The sequence below is a fragment of the Gadus chalcogrammus genome, chromosome 20 (genome assembly GCF_026213295.1).
Source record: "Gadus chalcogrammus isolate NIFS_2021 chromosome 20, NIFS_Gcha_1.0, whole genome shotgun sequence".
Lineage (NCBI taxonomy): Eukaryota > Metazoa > Chordata > Actinopteri > Gadiformes > Gadidae > Gadus > Gadus chalcogrammus.
This window is the reverse complement of record NC_079431.1, coordinates 16,262,299-16,280,391: the sequence shown is the minus strand read 5'-3', so window position 1 is coordinate 16,280,391 and position 18,093 is coordinate 16,262,299. Positions and strand designations below refer to the sequence as shown.

The following is an 18,093-nucleotide window of genomic DNA, read 5'->3' as shown; positions in this document are numbered from 1 at the left end:
AATAGGCAAAGGCAAACCATGAAAACCGATACAGGTTAGTTGCAGTATGTCAACTATTTGGCTAGTCCCCAACGCTACAATGTGTACCCTGAATGGATTTTGGGAACTACGGGAGATCAATCAAGAACCTTTCTGGAATACAGAGCCAGGAAATTAAATTATGAGTGTGTGTGTGTGTATGAGAGTAAGGGTGTGTGTGTGTGAGTGAGTATGTGTGTGTGTCTGTGTATGTGTTTGTGTATGTGTTTAGTCTCTCCTGTTGACCTGTTGACCCTTTGACTCCCCCTTTGCACCTGTTTCAACAGTAATCACAGCTTCTCTCTTTATCTTTCTCCCTCCCTGTCTAACTCTGTATCCCTCTCTATCTGTATCTCTCTCTCTGAATCTCTCTCTGTCTCTATCTCTCTCTGTCTCTATCTCTCTCTCTCCCTGTATCTCTCTCTCTCTCTCTCTCTCTCTCTCTCTCTCTCTCTCTCTCTCTCTCTCTCTCTCTCTCTCTCTCTCTGTCTCTCTCTCTCCTGTGGGAGATATATGTTATGGAGTTGACTACCAGTTTGTCTCATTCCTTCCTACCAATCAAATGAAAACACAGCAAGAATCCATCGGCTTCGGCCAGGAACTGGCGTCCATCGAGGAAGTGGACAGGGCTATTAAATTATTACTTTGTTGTCTTTCAGACCAATAACACCGCCCTCGTTTATGGAAGAGACGCAAAAACGACACACCCCAGAAAGGGTTATACTGCCGGCCAGGCACATATTGGTTTGCTTTTTTCTGTAATAACATCCTGGAAGATGTATTTATTTTTAGATGAAGGCCTTTTGAGGCAGGCACATGCCACGGGCAGCCCCATACAGGTCCTGATGATGACAGTGCTGTGATGGTTTTGGCTTTAAAAGGCTGCAGGATGGAAACGGTTTAGTCCTGAGTACCGGTGAGTCACATGTCCCGGTCACAGGACGGACAGCATAGACACCCTGGTCCTTTGAACACACCCATGCCACACACATACACGCAGCCTTCACAAATAGACACACACACAGACATACGTAAAGACCCACACATACAAACACACACAAACACAGATACACACATGCAAGGACGCAAACACATATGAACCCAAACTGACATGAATACATTCACGCACACAAACATAAGGGCTGCCCACTGCTCCAGTGCCGCTGCTATTGACTTAACACACCGCACCAACAAGATACACACACACACACACACACACACACGCACACACTGGTGTGAGTGTGTGTGTGTGTGTGTGAGTAGGCTCTGGTGTGTTTTCTATCACGCTGCTATTGTGGTGTGTAATGTGGCGTGTGTGTGTGGTGTGTTTTATATTGTGTTGTATCCTAATAAGACAGCTGTCTCTGTGTCCTCTCTAAAACCTTAACATAAAACATTTACCAATCTAATTTAGTTGGTGGTCACAGTATCAAATCACAAATGCTCTCAACAGGAACCTCTTGATTACGCAAAACGCAATGTTGGCTTCGTCTCACATGCTGAAATCATTTGAAAAAGATGACTCAAATATCGAATAATTGCCGTTTTTCAAAACATGTTTTGACATTAGAAAAATAACTTCCACACTCTTTCTGTTAATGTTTTCCCATTTCTTCCACATTTCTGGTGCTATTACAATAACTAATTATTCAAAATGTCCCAACAACTTCCGATCCAACCCAACCTTTCTTTAATATCCCTTCCCACAATGCATTGCAGCAGGAGAAACAGAATCCTAGCTGAGGGTGGGACGTGTCGCTGTGTTCGATTTTTCACTCATTCCCTAATCCCAATAAAGCGAACACTATATCGTACACTATTTGGGAACAAGTATAAGGGGATTTCGGACCCCATGCAACTAACATCTGTTGCGTGACGTGTATTGGTTGCTTAAACAAGCCCAAACATGTTATATGTCACCCTGTGACAGCTAATTGGCATGAATAAACCTTGAAATTATTTGTCATGATGGGTAGACATCGTTCGACACTGCCATAGCCTCTCTCATGCGAGACGGGGCCAAACAACCTTTTGGTGAGGTTGGGTATATTTAGCTTTATTTTGGATCTTACATTGGTAACTCTTTTGATTCCTCTCAATGTGGACAACAAATAAAATCCCATGATGCCTTCTGATGTACAAGCCCTTTGAGCCAAATGTGAGACCCAACAATGGATGTCTTCTCTCTCCTTTGCGCTCTCACACCCCCCGGTCACATGACCGCCAGACAGCAGGGCCCGGCGGCAGGCGAACAGGACACCTGTTCTTCTGCTGTGATTATGGCCCGTTGCCAACCAGACATAATATTGATTTTCTGATTTTCCCTCCCATTGCACACAAGCCTGCAGAGATTAAAAGAGCCACCCCCCCCCCCCCCAAACACCCTATACCTCCTCCTCCACCTCGCCCCTCCTCCAAAAGACCATCTCATTTGTTCCATCTTGTCATTGTGAAATTGACATTTCAAAATGTCGCAACAACTATGTCAGTGTCTGTCTGCATTTGGGCTTGTGTGTGTGACAGGAGAGAGAGAGAAATCCTCTTCATCATGCAGGGTGAAGCACTGCATGCGAAGGTTCAGGTTCAGTTGGATTTCCCCATCCGCTAGGGGAAATATGTTTTATCATTTAGTTTTTTTTTAATACCGTTAAAAATAAAAGTACAATATCCCCCCTCATCCTGTCTCGTTATTATGAAGTCATCGTGGAGATATAAAAAAAAAAAAATGTTATATATCAACAAGCAGGAAATGTAAAAGGAATACTGGTACACTATTCTACTACTATTATAAATGTAGTACCATTTTACATACGGCAGATTTCAAAGGTTGATGTATTCATTACATGCCCCCATATAACTGAATTAATGCCACACGGTCGCTCCTATGGATCTAATATAGGGTCGCTCCCTCTCTGCCGAAGGAAAACACTGGCATCATGTGGCCGAATGTAGTATTGCATGTTAAACTCTGTGTGTGTGTGTGTGTGTGTGTGTGTGTGTGTGTGTGTGTGTGTGTGTGTGTGTGTGTGTGTGTGTGTGTGTGTGTGTGTGTGTGCGTGTGCGTGTGTGTGCGTGTGTGCGTGTGTGTGTGTGCGTGTGAGACTCAATATACAGACCTGCCCTCTGTGTTTTTAACTTGGAAATAGTGACTATGACTTTGTTTGTTGTTTCCATAACTAAATGTACTAATTGTTCACCTTTTCTGCATAATTGAATGTACAGCAGGACGTATGTTGCATCGGCCATATGCGCCAAATAGATAGACAAACATAAAGCTTACATTAACTCTGAACACTGTAGGCCTACTGTAGATACAAATAAAGACTTCAGATGCACAACTTCAACTTGCTGTATTTCCTCTAACCCAATGGTAATGTATTATGGTCATGTCTTAAACCTGCATATAGCTATAACTGTTGCTACAACTCAAGCATCTCGCTGCTAATGGAGAAGGATAGTGCTGGTTAACCTCATACTATGCAGCTTCATTAGGACGCATTAAACATTCTCATGGAGCCATGGGTTGAATGTTTAATGTTAAATAGCAACAGTACTTGTACAAAGTTAGGCTTGGTCTTAGTCCAATTCGTAGACATGTGTTGGATATCTACGCAAATATGTAGTGAAGACGTCTCAATGATTGCAAGCAAAGAGTTGATATGGTTGCTTTTAGATGAAAAGTTAAACATCATGTTAAGGTAAAAACATAGTATTTTAAGCTTCCAGACCCCTGTGAACCAACCAAGTAGCAAATAAATAGTTTGGTATTTTACGTTGAATTGGATATTTGAACATTTCAAATATAATTCAAGTGGCTCAATTCAACCGCTCTGGAGGCGGTGTTGGCAAATTCAGAATGAGAAAAAAGTTCACTTCACACCGGTGTTTGTTGTGATTTGTATTGCTTTTTAATGTGTTTTTTATTTCTTTTTTTCAGAAATAGTAAAAGCCATACAATATAGCAAACCAAAAAAATACACTGCTCTGTACAGGCATCGTAGCTCATTTACACACATTCTTAGTCCAGACACTACTGGAGTTTCCTTCTTGGCAAAAAGTTAAAACAAAATAAAGAAAATAAAAGAAAAACGCAAACATTCAATTGTGGCAGAGAGAGTATTTTTGTTTTTCTGAAGATACGTAGACTCATCTTACATGTATCTGGTCCTTGTCCTGACACAGAAATGTAGACTAGACAAGTAACACTTCAAACAAACATCCTGCTAGACATGATAGCTTTTATTTTGAAGAACACAATGAAGTAGAGATTAGTGCCGCCAAGCTTGAGCATGCAGCCTCTATCTTAGGACACATTGTAGTCATGTTAAAAAAAAAATGCGCCCATAAGTGCTTTGTTTGTTCATTTTGTGTTTTCGTTTTAATATTTATTTTGATATTCTTTATTTTCTGGTTAAGATCGTCCTAGATTTTTGGCCATATCTCAGTAGCTACGCCTTGCTTCAAACTTGAATCTATAAAGCGGTCATACACAGTAACGTCCATGATGTCTTAACCTTCCTGGGACTAAAATAAAACACAAAAAAATAAAAATCAACAAGCAAAGTGATTTGCAAGTTCGAAATAAAATGGACTGAATCACAGTTAAAACACTGTATCCGAATAAGACAGGATCTTTTGTGATGGCCCTTTTTTACCACACGAGGGCAGAAGTGGCAAAGTAAGATAAATGCCCCTTTTCTTCTGCACACAATACTTAGGACGGGGAGATGTGCAGAAGGAAAGCATTGTTTCATCTTCTACACATGCAATGAACACCATGCAATCTCAAATGATATTTTGATGCTGTGTTCTGCGAATACGAATAGAAATGTCAACATTTAAGTGCTTACTTTAGATTGCGTATTTTGTAAAACTCGGTTGAAGTTGGATTCAAATTTGTATTGGCGTCATGGACCGATTTTCAAAACAAACTTTCATACAAAGCGCTCATCTCCTGTCAAAGAAGCTTTCTTGACGGTGAAAACAAATTAAGCATAATATCATAACGCTGTGAAAAAACATATTCAAAACAAACAGTGACACTCTTTAAAATGCACACACTTTACATCATATATATTTCAAGGCAGTTTAAAGTTGTGTTTTTTAGCCAAAATAAAGATATTTTTTTCCTTGCTTTCAGTAATCTTGATGCATACTATATAATACATGTATACAGGTTAACATAGAGCAACATTGCAAAAAAAATAAATACTTTTAGTCAACATTTGAAAGTTTAATATAGCTTTTAATACGTATATTTATATGTTTAGCTTACTTCCGGGTAGGAGGTGAGAGTTAACTGTTTTAAAGTCAGATGCACAGTGATAATAGCTTCTTCCTATTTGTGTATATTCTATTTGATTTTTTTTCTCGGAAAATAAAAATGTAGAGTGCGATACTAGTGCAAGCCTTTTATGTGAAGATTCGCATCTCAAAAGACCCTTTTAGCCCTTCTAACGGTGAATAAACGGACAGTGTGGCTATGCGGTGCCGTGCAGACGGGGGATGGAGTGGCGAGCGCAAAGATCGGCGCCCTTAAGGAGATTTTCGTAGTTTTCGCCAATCAAAGCGATCGAGAGTTGCTTGGACACGATGATTGGATGACATTCTCGCGATAATTTACACGAATACAAGTACGGAAAACGAAAACAAACTGCAAAATAAGGACTACGGTTGAGCGGATTATTTGCATTGGTGGACAGAACATACGCTTACCTAGCGACGCTACGTGGCTATATAGAAATAACTTCGGGAAATCCTCATTCCGTTTAGTTGCATATATAAGAGATCTGTTCGTTTTTTTATTGTCTTATTTTCTTTACAAAGCTCTTTGTTAAAAAAAAAAGGTCAGGCACCATAAGGCATCTAATACAGAACTACTGGGAAAGCTGTCGAGAATATGTACATGACCTTGCCTTATGCAAAAGCGTCCTTAAACATGTTTGCAGGAGGCAAAGGTGCATATTTTTCTTTTTTTTCTTCTTCTTTTCAAACTAGGTTGACCTACTGTATCGCTACACAGACAAAAATAAACAGTTCAGTAAATTTGATTAAGCAGCCATATTTTGTCATTTTTTATACAAAAGGATGTTTTCCAACCCTCGAACAGTGGAACACTATATTCAACCTGGTTTCTTTTTCTTTTTAATCTTTGGTTGACCAGTCGAAAGCCTGATAGATTAGGAAACCACCCTTACATCACGCAACTTGTCATATTCTTTACCCAAAAACCTAACAAAACAAAAAAATGTATCTCCCTAAAACAATCGCCACAAAACATCTGCTCACGTGATGTCATTTCCTCTTCCTGATCGTGTATCGCCCCCGGCAACAGGAGGACAGAACAGTCCCCCCCCAACCCCTTACTTTCAGCCACGCCCCCATTCTGCACTTCCTCTGTTCCATTCTGAGGTCCACTCAAGAAGAAAAGCACACGGACAAACGCGCACAGACACTCACACACGCGCAAACACACACACAGACACAACCTGTTGAGGTTCTCGATAGAACGAAGAAACAAAACACACCTCTTATTGTCTGCTCAACAGTCAAGCACACACTGTGCTCAACACACAATCATGTCCACGTGCACAGACTCACACATCAGCCTTAACATAACACAAAAGAAAGAAAGGGAAAAAAAAGGGAAAAAAGGAAAGAAAGCAGACATAAACAAACATTGAAAGGTCCAGAAAGTCCAAATTCAAACAGAAGTGTTCTTTGAAACTTTTTGAAGAACGATGAGAACCAAAACAACCAAAGGGTGAAAGAAAAAGGCGCCAGGGTTTTTTTTTCTCGCCGCCCTCATCGCTTCTGCGCGGCGATCATCTTCAGCACGAAGTTGACGATGGCGTTGGCGGGCTGCTCCGGGTCCATCTCGGCGAAGAGGTGGCTGACGTTGTCCGTCGTGCTGCCCTGCTTCCTGGCCACAAAGCCGAAGAGCCTGGAGGAGAGGAGAGGGCGAGAGAGAGGACACAGAGGTCAGGGTTCAGGGGGTCAGGTTGCTGTTGAAATCCCAACCGCCCAAAGGTCCTGGGTTCAATTCCCAGATCTGCAGCCTAACTGTAGCCTGCCTACTCCATAAGGAGATCTGAGAGGAGTCTACCTCAAACGTTTCACACTCAAAAATATGCTTTGGATGAAACCGTCTCATCAGTAAGTAAGGTCATAGCAAATGGGTCAGGACGTTGTCACAGAGGCAGTACAAGCCAAAAGGGCTTCACCGTACAGGCATAATGTTTGATGACAATCTTCAACTCCAATAAGAGAATGAAAAAACATAAAACCCAGTCTGGGAAAGTAAGAAACCTTTGAAAGCAACAACTTTTGACTACCCAATAAAGTCCACAACAGCTCCTATTTTATGACTTGTCCGAGGTGGCCAGGGGGCTGTTAGGTGATATGCCCAGAAAGATCTTGTGTGAGGGGATTATTTGTCTGCTTGCGTGCGTGTGTGTGTGTGTGTTCAGTTTTGATGTGTGTGTGTGTGTACCCAGATTTCGTCACTGTGTCTTGCGTCATCGGTTGTTTTTAATCTCACGACCACTTGCTTGGACGTACAAGAACCATTCGTTATTTATTTGAATCCACTTACTTTGCTGTGCCTCCTTCCGATTTGTTCCACCTAGCGAGACACGGAACGGAACACATGTCATTCATAATGTGGAGACGAACAGAAGAACTGGTTTTAATGTGTTGTAAAAAAAGTAAATATTGAATGAGAGAAGGCTGAAGCACTCACTTTCTGTCCTGTGGGTCGATGTCACAGAATGTCACGCTGTTGGTCGGGTAGTGACGTCGGAAGAATAGCCTCGGGAAGAAATGTTGCTATTAATTTCTTGAAATTACAATACAATACAATACAAAATGTGAGTTCAATCATGGCTTTGGTAATGACTTATTGAAAATATAATTTGTCATGGACATATGCAGAAGAAAATTGGAACGACTAATAGTGGTTTTATCCAGTAATTCGATCGTAAAAGTTCTGTTGGCTAACTTAATTTACTGCCAATGGATTTTGAAGCATGGTTTTGAGGGCTGATTTCACCTTCAGTGGGAGGAGTTTTAACTTCAGCGGGTTTGTTTCTAACTTACTTCCTCTGGTTGTCGGTCAGAGTGATGCCTTGCGCCGACACCTTGAAGTGCACCACTGTTGCGGTAGGGGGCGTCCCAGCAGCCAGTGTCTCGGATATCGCCTTGGCAACGGCCTGAGGGCCTGTCAGAGACTCCATGTCTACTGAGTTGATGTAGAGCACATTGCATGCTGGGAAAATAACAAACCGCAAATTCAGTTAGATTATATCAAGTTGAAATGGTTTGTGCCAGTTATGCATTGTCATGGCGGCATTTTGTTTTCAGGTCTTTATGTAAATAAACAGTGTTAATGTTATTAACGGTATAGTCATTCACAGAGATGTTCAATAAGGTTGCAAGCGGCCTATTCATGCAAAAAACATTTTATTCACGTCCGGAACATGCTTCCTGACTCAAGGCTGAACAATCCATAAGGGAATGAACAAAATTCTAGCAGCAACATGTTTACCAGAAGACATTACTGCCATTCATCATGTTATGTTATGTTAAAAGACACATTGACCCAGATGGCTCGTTCTGGTACGATACCACACTCACTCAAGAGACACACACGCAAGATAGCTTACGTACATACATACTCACGCATACACACACAGACACACACATTTTCCAAGGCACATGACAGTCCTAACGTTGAAAGATGCAAGGGGGAACATTCCAGCAGGGGACTGAGAGAACAATGTGTGGGGTTTACCATGGGAATCATCAGGGACCCTCTGCACTGAAGGAACTTGGAAGGGATGATAATAATTCATTTGAAATGAATACGGATGCTTCAAAAACATACTGATGTTGCTAATAGTGTTATTATTACATTATTGAATTCACAGTTACATAAACAACCAATGGCATTGGTTTCACCCAGTATACTTATTAGTTTTACCTGCTCCTTGTTTTAGTCGCTCGGCTAGTGGGTTTGTCGCCACGGGAACCACCGGCGCCTCCTCATTGAGATCTGTAGTGGAGGGAGTAGGGGGAGATTGTACCTGAAGATAATGCTACTCACAATCACTTCAATACAGATATAGATGGATACACAGACAGACAGACAGACAGACAGACAGACAGACAGACAGACAGACAGACAGACAGACAGACAGACAGCTAGACAGACAGACAGACAGACAGACAGACAGACAGACAGACAGACAGACAGACAGACAGACAGACAGACAGACAGACAGACAGACAGACAGAAAGACAGACAGACAGACAGATACGACACTAACTGACCTGTGGTGGGGATCAGCAGCTTGCATGGCAGGGCCAGGGGTGTGATGGCATGTTGGTAAACCAGCGCAGACAGACAGCCTGCAGCACACAACCACAACACAAGGTAAGAAGTAGGGACCAGAACAATGAGGAAGTACATGTGTGTGTGTCTGTTTGTGTGGGTGTGTGTTGAATGCCAGCTCCTACCAAAGAAGGGTTCATTGGGACATCCCTTCAGCTTCACTCCTTTGGGGCTGCTCTCTATCAGGAAGTGTCTCACCAGCTCATTGGTGATGTCACCTGCTGCACACACACACACACACACACACACACACACACACACACACACACACACACACACACACACACACACACACACACACACACACACACACACACACACACACACACACACACACACACACACAATCATTAAATGAACAAATAAGTCATTCAAGAGGACAGTTAATGAACGCAGGGACCTGAAAGAGTTGGTAATGGTCAGACTTCCTGCTCAAGGACGCCTACGGTTGAGGCTGTGGACATTTGGGTGTGTGGGGGGGGGGGGGGGGGTATGAGTCAAGCACACCTACTCCAGACCTCAGCCTACCTTTCTTGGTGGGCTGCACGGTGGGCGGGGGGGAGGCCACTTTCATGGCCAGACCGTAGGCTCCCCGGAAGGAGTGGCTGTCCCGGATCACGAAGGCCCCCGGCTCCCTCTCCTTCAGCAGGCAGATGGCTGGGGGGGACAGGGGGTTAGGGTCACGCTTTAGTGTGCATTAGTTGAGTTAACAGGGAGTTTTGACTTAAGGTTTTTGAATATTTATAAAATATATAGACCTACATATATATATATATATATATATATCATTATTCGTTATTCATCTCAGATACACCAACCATGACGTTACAGGATCAACCTTGAATAAGCCGTGTAATTTCCCTCCGAGGACTCACAATTCAGACCCATCTTACTCTCTCTCCTCGCTCTCTCTATACCGTAGGAATCACCCGTATTACGATATTTTTAATTGTTCTCTCCTCTCCAATTGCTCGGTTGTCCTTATGACATCAAACCCCACATGATGTGAGGCTAAGCCCATGTGATAGCTTCTGGGACGGAACAGGAGGAGAGTCTCTGGATTCATGGCTGGCGTTCTCTCTCAGTGTGTGTCAGCCAGACCGTGTGTGACACTTCAAGGGAAAGAGGGAAGAAGGGAACGATCCTTTCCTCCAGCCTTCCCTTGAAGTGTCACAGATGGTCTAGCGGAAGGAAGAGAGAGGGAGAAGGACGGAAGACACAGAGAGGAGGAACCACAGCTGTGCCTTAATGCTCTGCATCTGCTGTGGATTTCCCAGAGTATTGTATTGTAGTGTGGGTGTGTGTGTGTGTGTGTGTGTGTGTGTGTGTGTGTGTGTGTGTGTGTGTGTGTGTGTGTGTGTGTGTGTGTGTGTGTGTGTGTGTGTGTGTGTGTGTATGTGTGTGTGTGTTTTACGTGATGTCATTGCAGTTGAGCATGTGCTGATGCTTAAGATGAGCTCATTCGATAGGAGTCACGAGAGGAACAAAGGAAGAGGAGGGAGGTTTCGTATCCACAGTGATGTCTATCTGTTCATAAAGAATGTATATAATGAAGAACGAAGGGATTTGTGTGTGTGTTTGTGTGTGTGTTGTGCATGTTAGTCTCTGTGTGTCTGAGTAAATTATTATGTGTGTGCACGCCTGCACACTGGCGGTTTTTGTAGTGTTTGCCTAACGTGTCCACATTTTAATCCAGAAGGAGGCCTTGCCCACACAACCTTCATCAAAATACTGATTACCGATCCAGCAAGAAATTTGAGGGCTGGCTTTAGGGCTCACCCCCTGAGGACAAAATAAATGGTCCGTGTCTAACTTGGACACGCACGTTTTGTCTCTCTATGAAACAGTCCTACGCCAGCCAGCTTTTAGAAATTACTTTGCTTTTCATTTCACGCATGTTTATTTCCTGTTCTCCATTGCGATGTAAACAGGATCTTTACTAAGTGAAAGAGATTGCCATTAAGCTCACCTTGTTCTCTGGATATCTCCGGCTTGTACCAAAACTTGGACGTGTCCTGTACGAACTTGACGTTCAGCCGAGACTCAGGACTCCCGTCTAGAAGAAGACCAAACACAAGAATGTTCAATACGTCTCCATGGCAGCCGAGACTTTTCAAGTGTATTCAACCAAGCACAGCGTCCGACAGTTATACCCACTGTATGATTACTTCTGACTAGAAACATAACTTACTGGACATGCAATATTTTACTTCAATTTAGTAATTTGATCATCATTCCAAGTATAATTTGGCATTTTAATATACAACTTGTTCTTCAAGCTGGACGTAAATTGTTCTAATCGACGGGGCACTAATGCCGCAAAGGATTAGATATTGCGGCCGTTTTCCAGGATAAAGGCGGGAGCGTACTCGCTCCGGCCTTTTTAAAAATGATTGTCGACACAAGTCGGTTAGAAAACGGTTAGAAACTGACTGCAGGGTTGAAAGTCCACAGGTTGTGTGATCAAACCCACAACCTTTGATGGTGATTCAAACCCCCTCCCATATACTCTACGCCGTACCTCCCCCCCCCCCCCCCCCCTCCCCTGTTTGCTCCTGCTCCTGACGGCTGCGTCGTGCTCTCACCAGGCATGTTGAACTTGGAGAAGTCGGGCAGGGTGTGGAAGTATCCGGGCGTTCCCCCTCCGCCGGACAGCGGCGAGGAAGACGAGGAGGACATCTTGCCGTTGAGCGTGCCGTACGACAGTGCTCCGTTGGCCGGCCGCTCCCCACTGGACATGCGCCTCTTCTCGGGCAGCTGGGGCTGGAAGCCCGGCGCGGGGCTGCCCTGCCGGAAGCCCCCCAGGGCGCCCCCGTCCAGGTAGCCGGCGGGGGACACGGGGAAGGAGGGCGTGGGGGGGCCCTGGTAGCCCGAGGAGCTGCTCTGCCGGGACAGGTTGCCGTGCCGCTCGTCGGGCGTGGTGTAGCCGCTGTGCAGCGGGTGGCGGTCCAGGCTGGGGCTCCGCTGGGAGGCCTGCGAGGCCGAGGCGTGGCGGGGCAGGACGGGACTGCCCTGGTGGGCGGCGGCGGCGCCTGGCTGGCGGCTCAGAACGGGGCTCCTCTGGGAGCCCGGCCCCAGAGAGCTCTGGCGGATCAGCACCGGGCTGCTCTGGCCGCCCTGGGACGGGCGCCGGGCAAGGACGGGACTGCCCCCCCCCGGACCCAGGGGCCCTTGGAGCCCTGGGGCCTCGAAGCCACTGCACGGCAACGGTTGCCGACCCAGGTGGGGGCTGCCCTGGGCGGCGGCGGCCAGGGCGGAGGAGGAGGGGCCGTGCTGCTGGTGGGCAGAGCCCGGGGAATACAGCGTGGGATGAGGGGCCGGGGCGTGGCCCCCGTGGAGGAGGGCCTGCATCGGGTCCTGGGAGGGGGGACCGGGGTCCGACAAGACATAGCCTCCCCCGACCAGGTGGCTGCTGGGGTGGCCGAGGTAGGAGAGGGTGGGGGCGGGGCCAACCAGGTAAGAGGAGGAGGGCGGGGTGCTGGAGTCCAGGTAGGAGGCGGGGGTGGGAGTGCCCTGGTAGCAGGAGGAGGGGGGCATGGGTTGGTAGGAGGGGGTGGTGGTGACCTGGTAGCAGGGTGTGGGCGTTGGCTGGTAAGAGCTGGGCATAGCCTGGTAAGGGGAAGTGGGCGTGACTTGGTATTGGGAAGTGGGCGTGCCTTGGTATTGGGAAGTGGGCGTGCCTTGGTATTGGGAAGTGGGCGTGGCTTGGTATTGGGAAGTGGGCGTGACTTGGTATTGGGAAGTGGGCGTGGCTTGGAATTGGGAAGTGGGCGTACCTTGGTATTGGGAAGTGGGCGTGGCTTGGTATTGGGGGGTGGGCATAGCCTGGTAGGAGGAACTAGGGGTGGGACGGAGGCTCTCCATTGGCTGGGAGTGGTAGCCCGAGTCAGTAGTGGGCTGGAAGGGAAGGCTGCTGGAGCTGTCCATCAACGGATGATCACTACGAGGAAAAAGGACAATTAGTATTTAATTATGACATTCAGACCTTTGGTCAGTATCAGAAACAAGGATAGGGATGACCTTCTTTTATCAGATATATATCTGAAAAATTGGATTCCTTTCAATTTTCAATTGACAATAACTAAAAGAGAGCCAACCTCATAAAAGTGTACAGGGATAAAAGTCTTTACATTTTTAGATAAGAATTTTGCATTTAAGAAAATCTTTACATTTCTTCATTATCTATTTCACATGTGACCATGAAAGTAGTTCTGTAGTTATTTCTTAATATCCACTTTGACCAAGTAGAACATAAAGTCCCTTGATGGAAGGAGTCAATGACCATCACTGACCTGGGGATCTGGATGGGGCTACTGCTGGACAGAGGGGTGTTGAGGGCCTGGGTGGACAGCGGGCTGGGGGTCCTCTGGCTGCCCAGCACAGCCTCTCCCAGTGGGCAGAGACCCTGGGGGGAGCTGGGACCTGGGGGGTCTCCGGAGGAGGACGCTGAACGGGCCACAGACTCCACGTAACTTCTCGGGGCTGTGAAGGACGGAGAGGAGAGAAAGGAGGAGATTTTAGCATTCAAGGGTGATCGAGGGACCTCTTTAACCGTGACAACAGTGGTTAGGGTTTTGGGATGATTTTTCTTTGATGAAGCAACATTCCATTGCGAATGATCAACTGGCGCAGTGATTGACAATGTTTTTTTTAAGAAAAATGTAATGTAGAGAACTTCTTATATTCAAATTTTGATTGATTGATCATAAAAATATACCATTCTACGTAAAAAGAACAAAAACGAAGAAGAGGGTTTCAATAATACAGCCGTTAACAACGCAAACTCTATCATTACTTTAATTCACTACCTCAATTAACGCAAGCCCAGATAAGGGTTCTCAATGTTGTTGAACTTCCCGTCGACAACCACTAGTTGGCAGTATTGCGTCATGGATGGAAAGTAGTCCTGCTCAAACGGTTAATGTTAAGCTAATGGTCACAGTCACTTGGGAGTCGGGACATAAGTAAATGCCAAGTTTAGCAACATCTTTGATGACTGATACATTTCTTATATTTACCAGGTCACCAATGGCTTCAACTGAAGTAGAGTTTTCCTATAGTTTCTTCAAAAACACACATATGTGTTCAGTTGAGCAACATGTCAAAGGGCAGTGGTAAACAAACTGCATCTGTTCTCCTTCACCTGTCCTAACTGCTGAGTTCACATTACAAGTAAATGATGGCAATGCCTTTGTCCCAAATAGACCTTAGAAATGTCTGTTACTAGTAACCCTTTCATGATGGAATACTACCCGTGTTATCTGTTAAGATGTTGCATTTGATATAAAATATAATTAAGCCTCATACATGTACTTAGTTTGAGATTATTGTTTGTTTATATAATCTCCTGAATAGTATAAAAAAGGAGAGAGTGACTGCTGTGGAATGGATATTGCGGGACATTGTTAATAATAATAGTGCATCAATGACATTGTTAGAAGGTGTTCTGAGGGAGCAATGCAGGTGACCAGCAAATAGGAAGTTAACACAAAGGAAACGTGGAGATGACATGACTAAAACCTGTGATGACCCGCTGTTCTTTCCCGTTCTCTTACCTTCCTCACCCTGATCGCTCTCATCCTCTGAGCGGTGATGGAAAAAATGTACAAAAATAAATATGTATACAGTTAGAAAGATAACTAGGCTACATAGATCCTGCTCTAGTCATAAAAAAGGCTGAATCTTACATGTTCAACGTATCACGACCGCTTCAAAGTTGCTTCAGATCCAACCTTTCTAAAGATCTCTCTTTGACTTGTTTCCAATAGGCTTATTATAATATTATAATCGGTGTTAATACGCATAAGGAGATTGTGCTCATAATTGCTTTTGCTAAGCCTAATCTGCACTAAAACACTAACAAACAGACCCTTTCAAGATATGATGTAAGATCACATTCTTCCTCGATCAAAGAGAAGAGAAAAAATATTGAAAAACAAACTTAAATATTCAGGCCCAATCGATGTGTGTTAAGCAGCAGAGAGAGATGTTCTAGCATCCTCATCTTCAATACCTCATTCATATTCACACATACAAATACATAATACCACGAGTGCATCCATTCTGAGGATGCCCCCCAATCCCTCCCATTGAGAATCGAACCCGGATCGGACGGGAACTGACCTGAGCCGGTTTGGTTGAGCAGGATCTCAGCCGGGTTGTGTGGTTTGAGCCCCAGTGCGGACAGCGGGGTCTTGGCGAGACCAGGGGGCGAGCGACCTAGTGAGGGGGGAAGGGAACCAACAACAGCCTGTTAACCACCACATACACATACACATACACATACACATTCGTCCTGACAGCTGATGCCTGTTGTAAAGCCGGTTACGCCGACGACTGCATTGTGCAGCCCTGTATGGCGACCGCATTTCAGAGGGATCAATGGCCCATGACACTATATCTTATATCATATGAGTCATATATCAAATATGCAATGATTATTCAATCCTTATATCAGCGCATTGGATGATACGATTTGTATGTCAAAATGAGAAGTTCATTTAGTGTTGTGATTTAGAAAATAGGGCCCCACTTAAAGGCATTGAGCTGTCGAGACCAATACAAGACATTTTAAAAGCAGGGAGCAGTAAATGCAGGGGACCCCAGGCACAGGCCACATGGGGAGGGGGAGGGTATGGCCATGCCTCATGCTCTGGCCAGTGGAGGTTTAGGAGTGGTGGGGTTCAGGGAGTGACATCATGCACGTGACCGGTAACAACGTGACACTGAACATTTGGTGAAACGGTGAAATGTGTCGAGCACATGTAGAATAACACAGGCTTGAATGGCTCGCTGTTCAAAAGTGAGTTTCTTGTTTAAAAGGGGGGAAAAAGGCTTTGGGGATTTAATGTTTATGTATGTGTTATGTATGTGTCATGTATGTCTCACATTTGTCTCGTAAATGTCTCATGTACGTTTCATGTACATATCCTTTTCATTTGATGTTAAAATTTCAATATAGGTTTATTGACTTCTAGTACAAAAAACGAAATTCAGACATCAGACGAGCAACTTTAAGGGATTAAAATTCACTACATGGGGTGAAAGCACTGGGGTTTGAACTTTGACCCTCACTCAACCCCAAGGGGAAAGATAACAAACGGGGAGTTGCTTTCTGCAGCAAAATCCACGTTGTGACTGGAATAGTTTATGTTTTTGACCAACAAATCACTGTTTTGAATCACTGTCTCCTCCCCTCTTCCCAATTAAGTCACAACAAACAACAAGCAAGTAAAGCAAACAACACAACGACAACAACAACATTTTTGGGGATGAGCGGATGGCTGCCATGATCATTAGGGGTTGGGGCGATTAAACGGGTGGTGGTGGTGGTGGTGGGGGTGGTGGTGTACGGGGAGATGGGGAGGAAGTGAAACAGCAGCAACAGGAAACCAGAACCAGATGAGCCACACAGAGAGCAGCAGGCCGGTAGCGCTGGATTCACTACTCCTAAAATAAACAACACAGGATAGTTCTGTGGTTCTGGTCCCATCCGCAAGCACTGGGCCCACACAATGTCCCTCTGTCTGTCCGGCTGCATGTCTGTCTTGTCTGGCTGTTCATCTCTTGTGAAAGAGACGAACAGACTGTCAGACGAATAAAGTCGACAATATATGCAGTGAAAGAGACAGTGTGCGACTGTGTAATTTTGTGTGTGTGAGAGATAGTTGGAGTTTGTTTATGCTTGTGTTTGAGAGAAAGAGGGAGTATTGTATGCATATGTGTGTGTCTGTATGTGTGTATGTAAGTGCCTGTTTGTGTCTATGTATGTGTGTCTATGTATATTTGTGCGTCATGTCCGTCATCACAGACTCCGTCCTTGCTGCTCCCATGTGGCGGCCATGCAGTCTGAAGCATGTACACGTGTGTGTGTGTGTGACAGAGGGGAAGGGATAACTCAATGGTTGCTATGCAACAGGGACGACAACAAGAAGGAGCGGGGGGGAGGGGGGAGTTATGGGAGGCTGACATCGGTGCGCTGGGAACGGTGGAACTCTGAGGAAACATCTAGAAGTGACGTGCGTCCTCCACTTACCAAAGAATCCATAGCAATTCTTTGTACGCACAACCTAACCAGAAAATGTGCTCTGCACAGCCCGGGGCTTTTAGGGACCGGAATATTCTGGAAGTGTGCGCTCCGAGAGATGTGGTTTCTTGTGTGTCTGCGGGTGTGTGAGGAGCTCAGGGATATTGTGGAAAACATGGAGAAACTGTGACTCTGGTTACAGGTAGTGGTGGCGGTGGTGACATTTAACTTGACTTGTTGCGCTCGACTGAGTGTAATCCCGAATTCTTTCCGACCTCGCCGGTGTGACGGAGCGAGACCTCGGTTTGAAAGAAAAGTCTCAGCGTCGTTTGAACCGAATGTTCCCTCACAGAAAAGGCCAACGGTTTCACAGTCAAGTGTAAAATGATGGGCGTTAAAAAATATGCCGGCCATTTTAGTGGGAAGGTTTTTACGGGTGAGCCTAGGGAGAGACAAGCGAGCTGATTGGATGATGTCATTGGTCGGAGCTCTGTAATGCTTGACTCATGTTTAAAACTCAGGAGGGGACGTTGTGTGCGTGTGTACGTGTGTGTGTGTGTGTGTGTGTGTGTGTGTGTGTGTGTGTGTGTGTGTGTGTGTGTGTGTGTGTGTGTGTGTGTGTGTGTGCGTGTGCGTGCGTGTGTGTGTGTGCCTGTGC

At 45.2% G+C, this 18,093-nt stretch overlaps 1 protein-coding gene across 11 annotated transcripts in view; it reads right to left on the bottom strand.

Moving 5' to 3' along the window:
• Window positions 1-5,854: 5,854 nt before the first annotated feature.
• Window positions 5,855-18,093, bottom strand: part of tns1b (tensin 1b) — a 184,239-nt gene continuing 172,000 nt past the window's right edge. For 8 of the 11 annotated variants that reach the window (XM_056579548.1, XM_056579546.1, XM_056579551.1 and 5 more), the window contains 13 exons: window positions 15,533-15,628; window positions 13,702-13,891; window positions 11,995-13,349; window positions 11,379-11,465; window positions 9,938-10,066; window positions 9,535-9,630; window positions 9,349-9,426; window positions 8,999-9,070; window positions 8,810-8,845; window positions 8,116-8,284; window positions 7,760-7,828; window positions 7,613-7,642; window positions 5,855-6,961 (listed from right to left, as the gene is read on the bottom strand). In XM_056579548.1, coding sequence (XP_056435523.1) covers window positions 6,823-6,961; window positions 7,613-7,642; window positions 7,760-7,828; window positions 8,116-8,284; window positions 8,810-8,845; window positions 8,999-9,070; window positions 9,349-9,426; window positions 9,535-9,630; window positions 9,938-10,066; window positions 11,379-11,465; window positions 11,995-13,349; window positions 13,702-13,891; window positions 15,533-15,628 — 2,546 coding nt within the window. In that variant the 3' untranslated portion in view covers window positions 5,855-6,822. The remainder of the gene's footprint in view (window positions 6,962-7,612; window positions 7,643-7,759; window positions 7,829-8,115; window positions 8,285-8,809; window positions 8,846-8,998; window positions 9,071-9,348; window positions 9,427-9,534; window positions 9,631-9,937; window positions 10,067-11,378; window positions 11,466-11,994; window positions 13,350-13,701; window positions 13,892-15,532; window positions 15,629-18,093) is intronic. The other 3 variants (XM_056579556.1, XM_056579547.1, XM_056579550.1) reach the window with 2 other exon arrangements.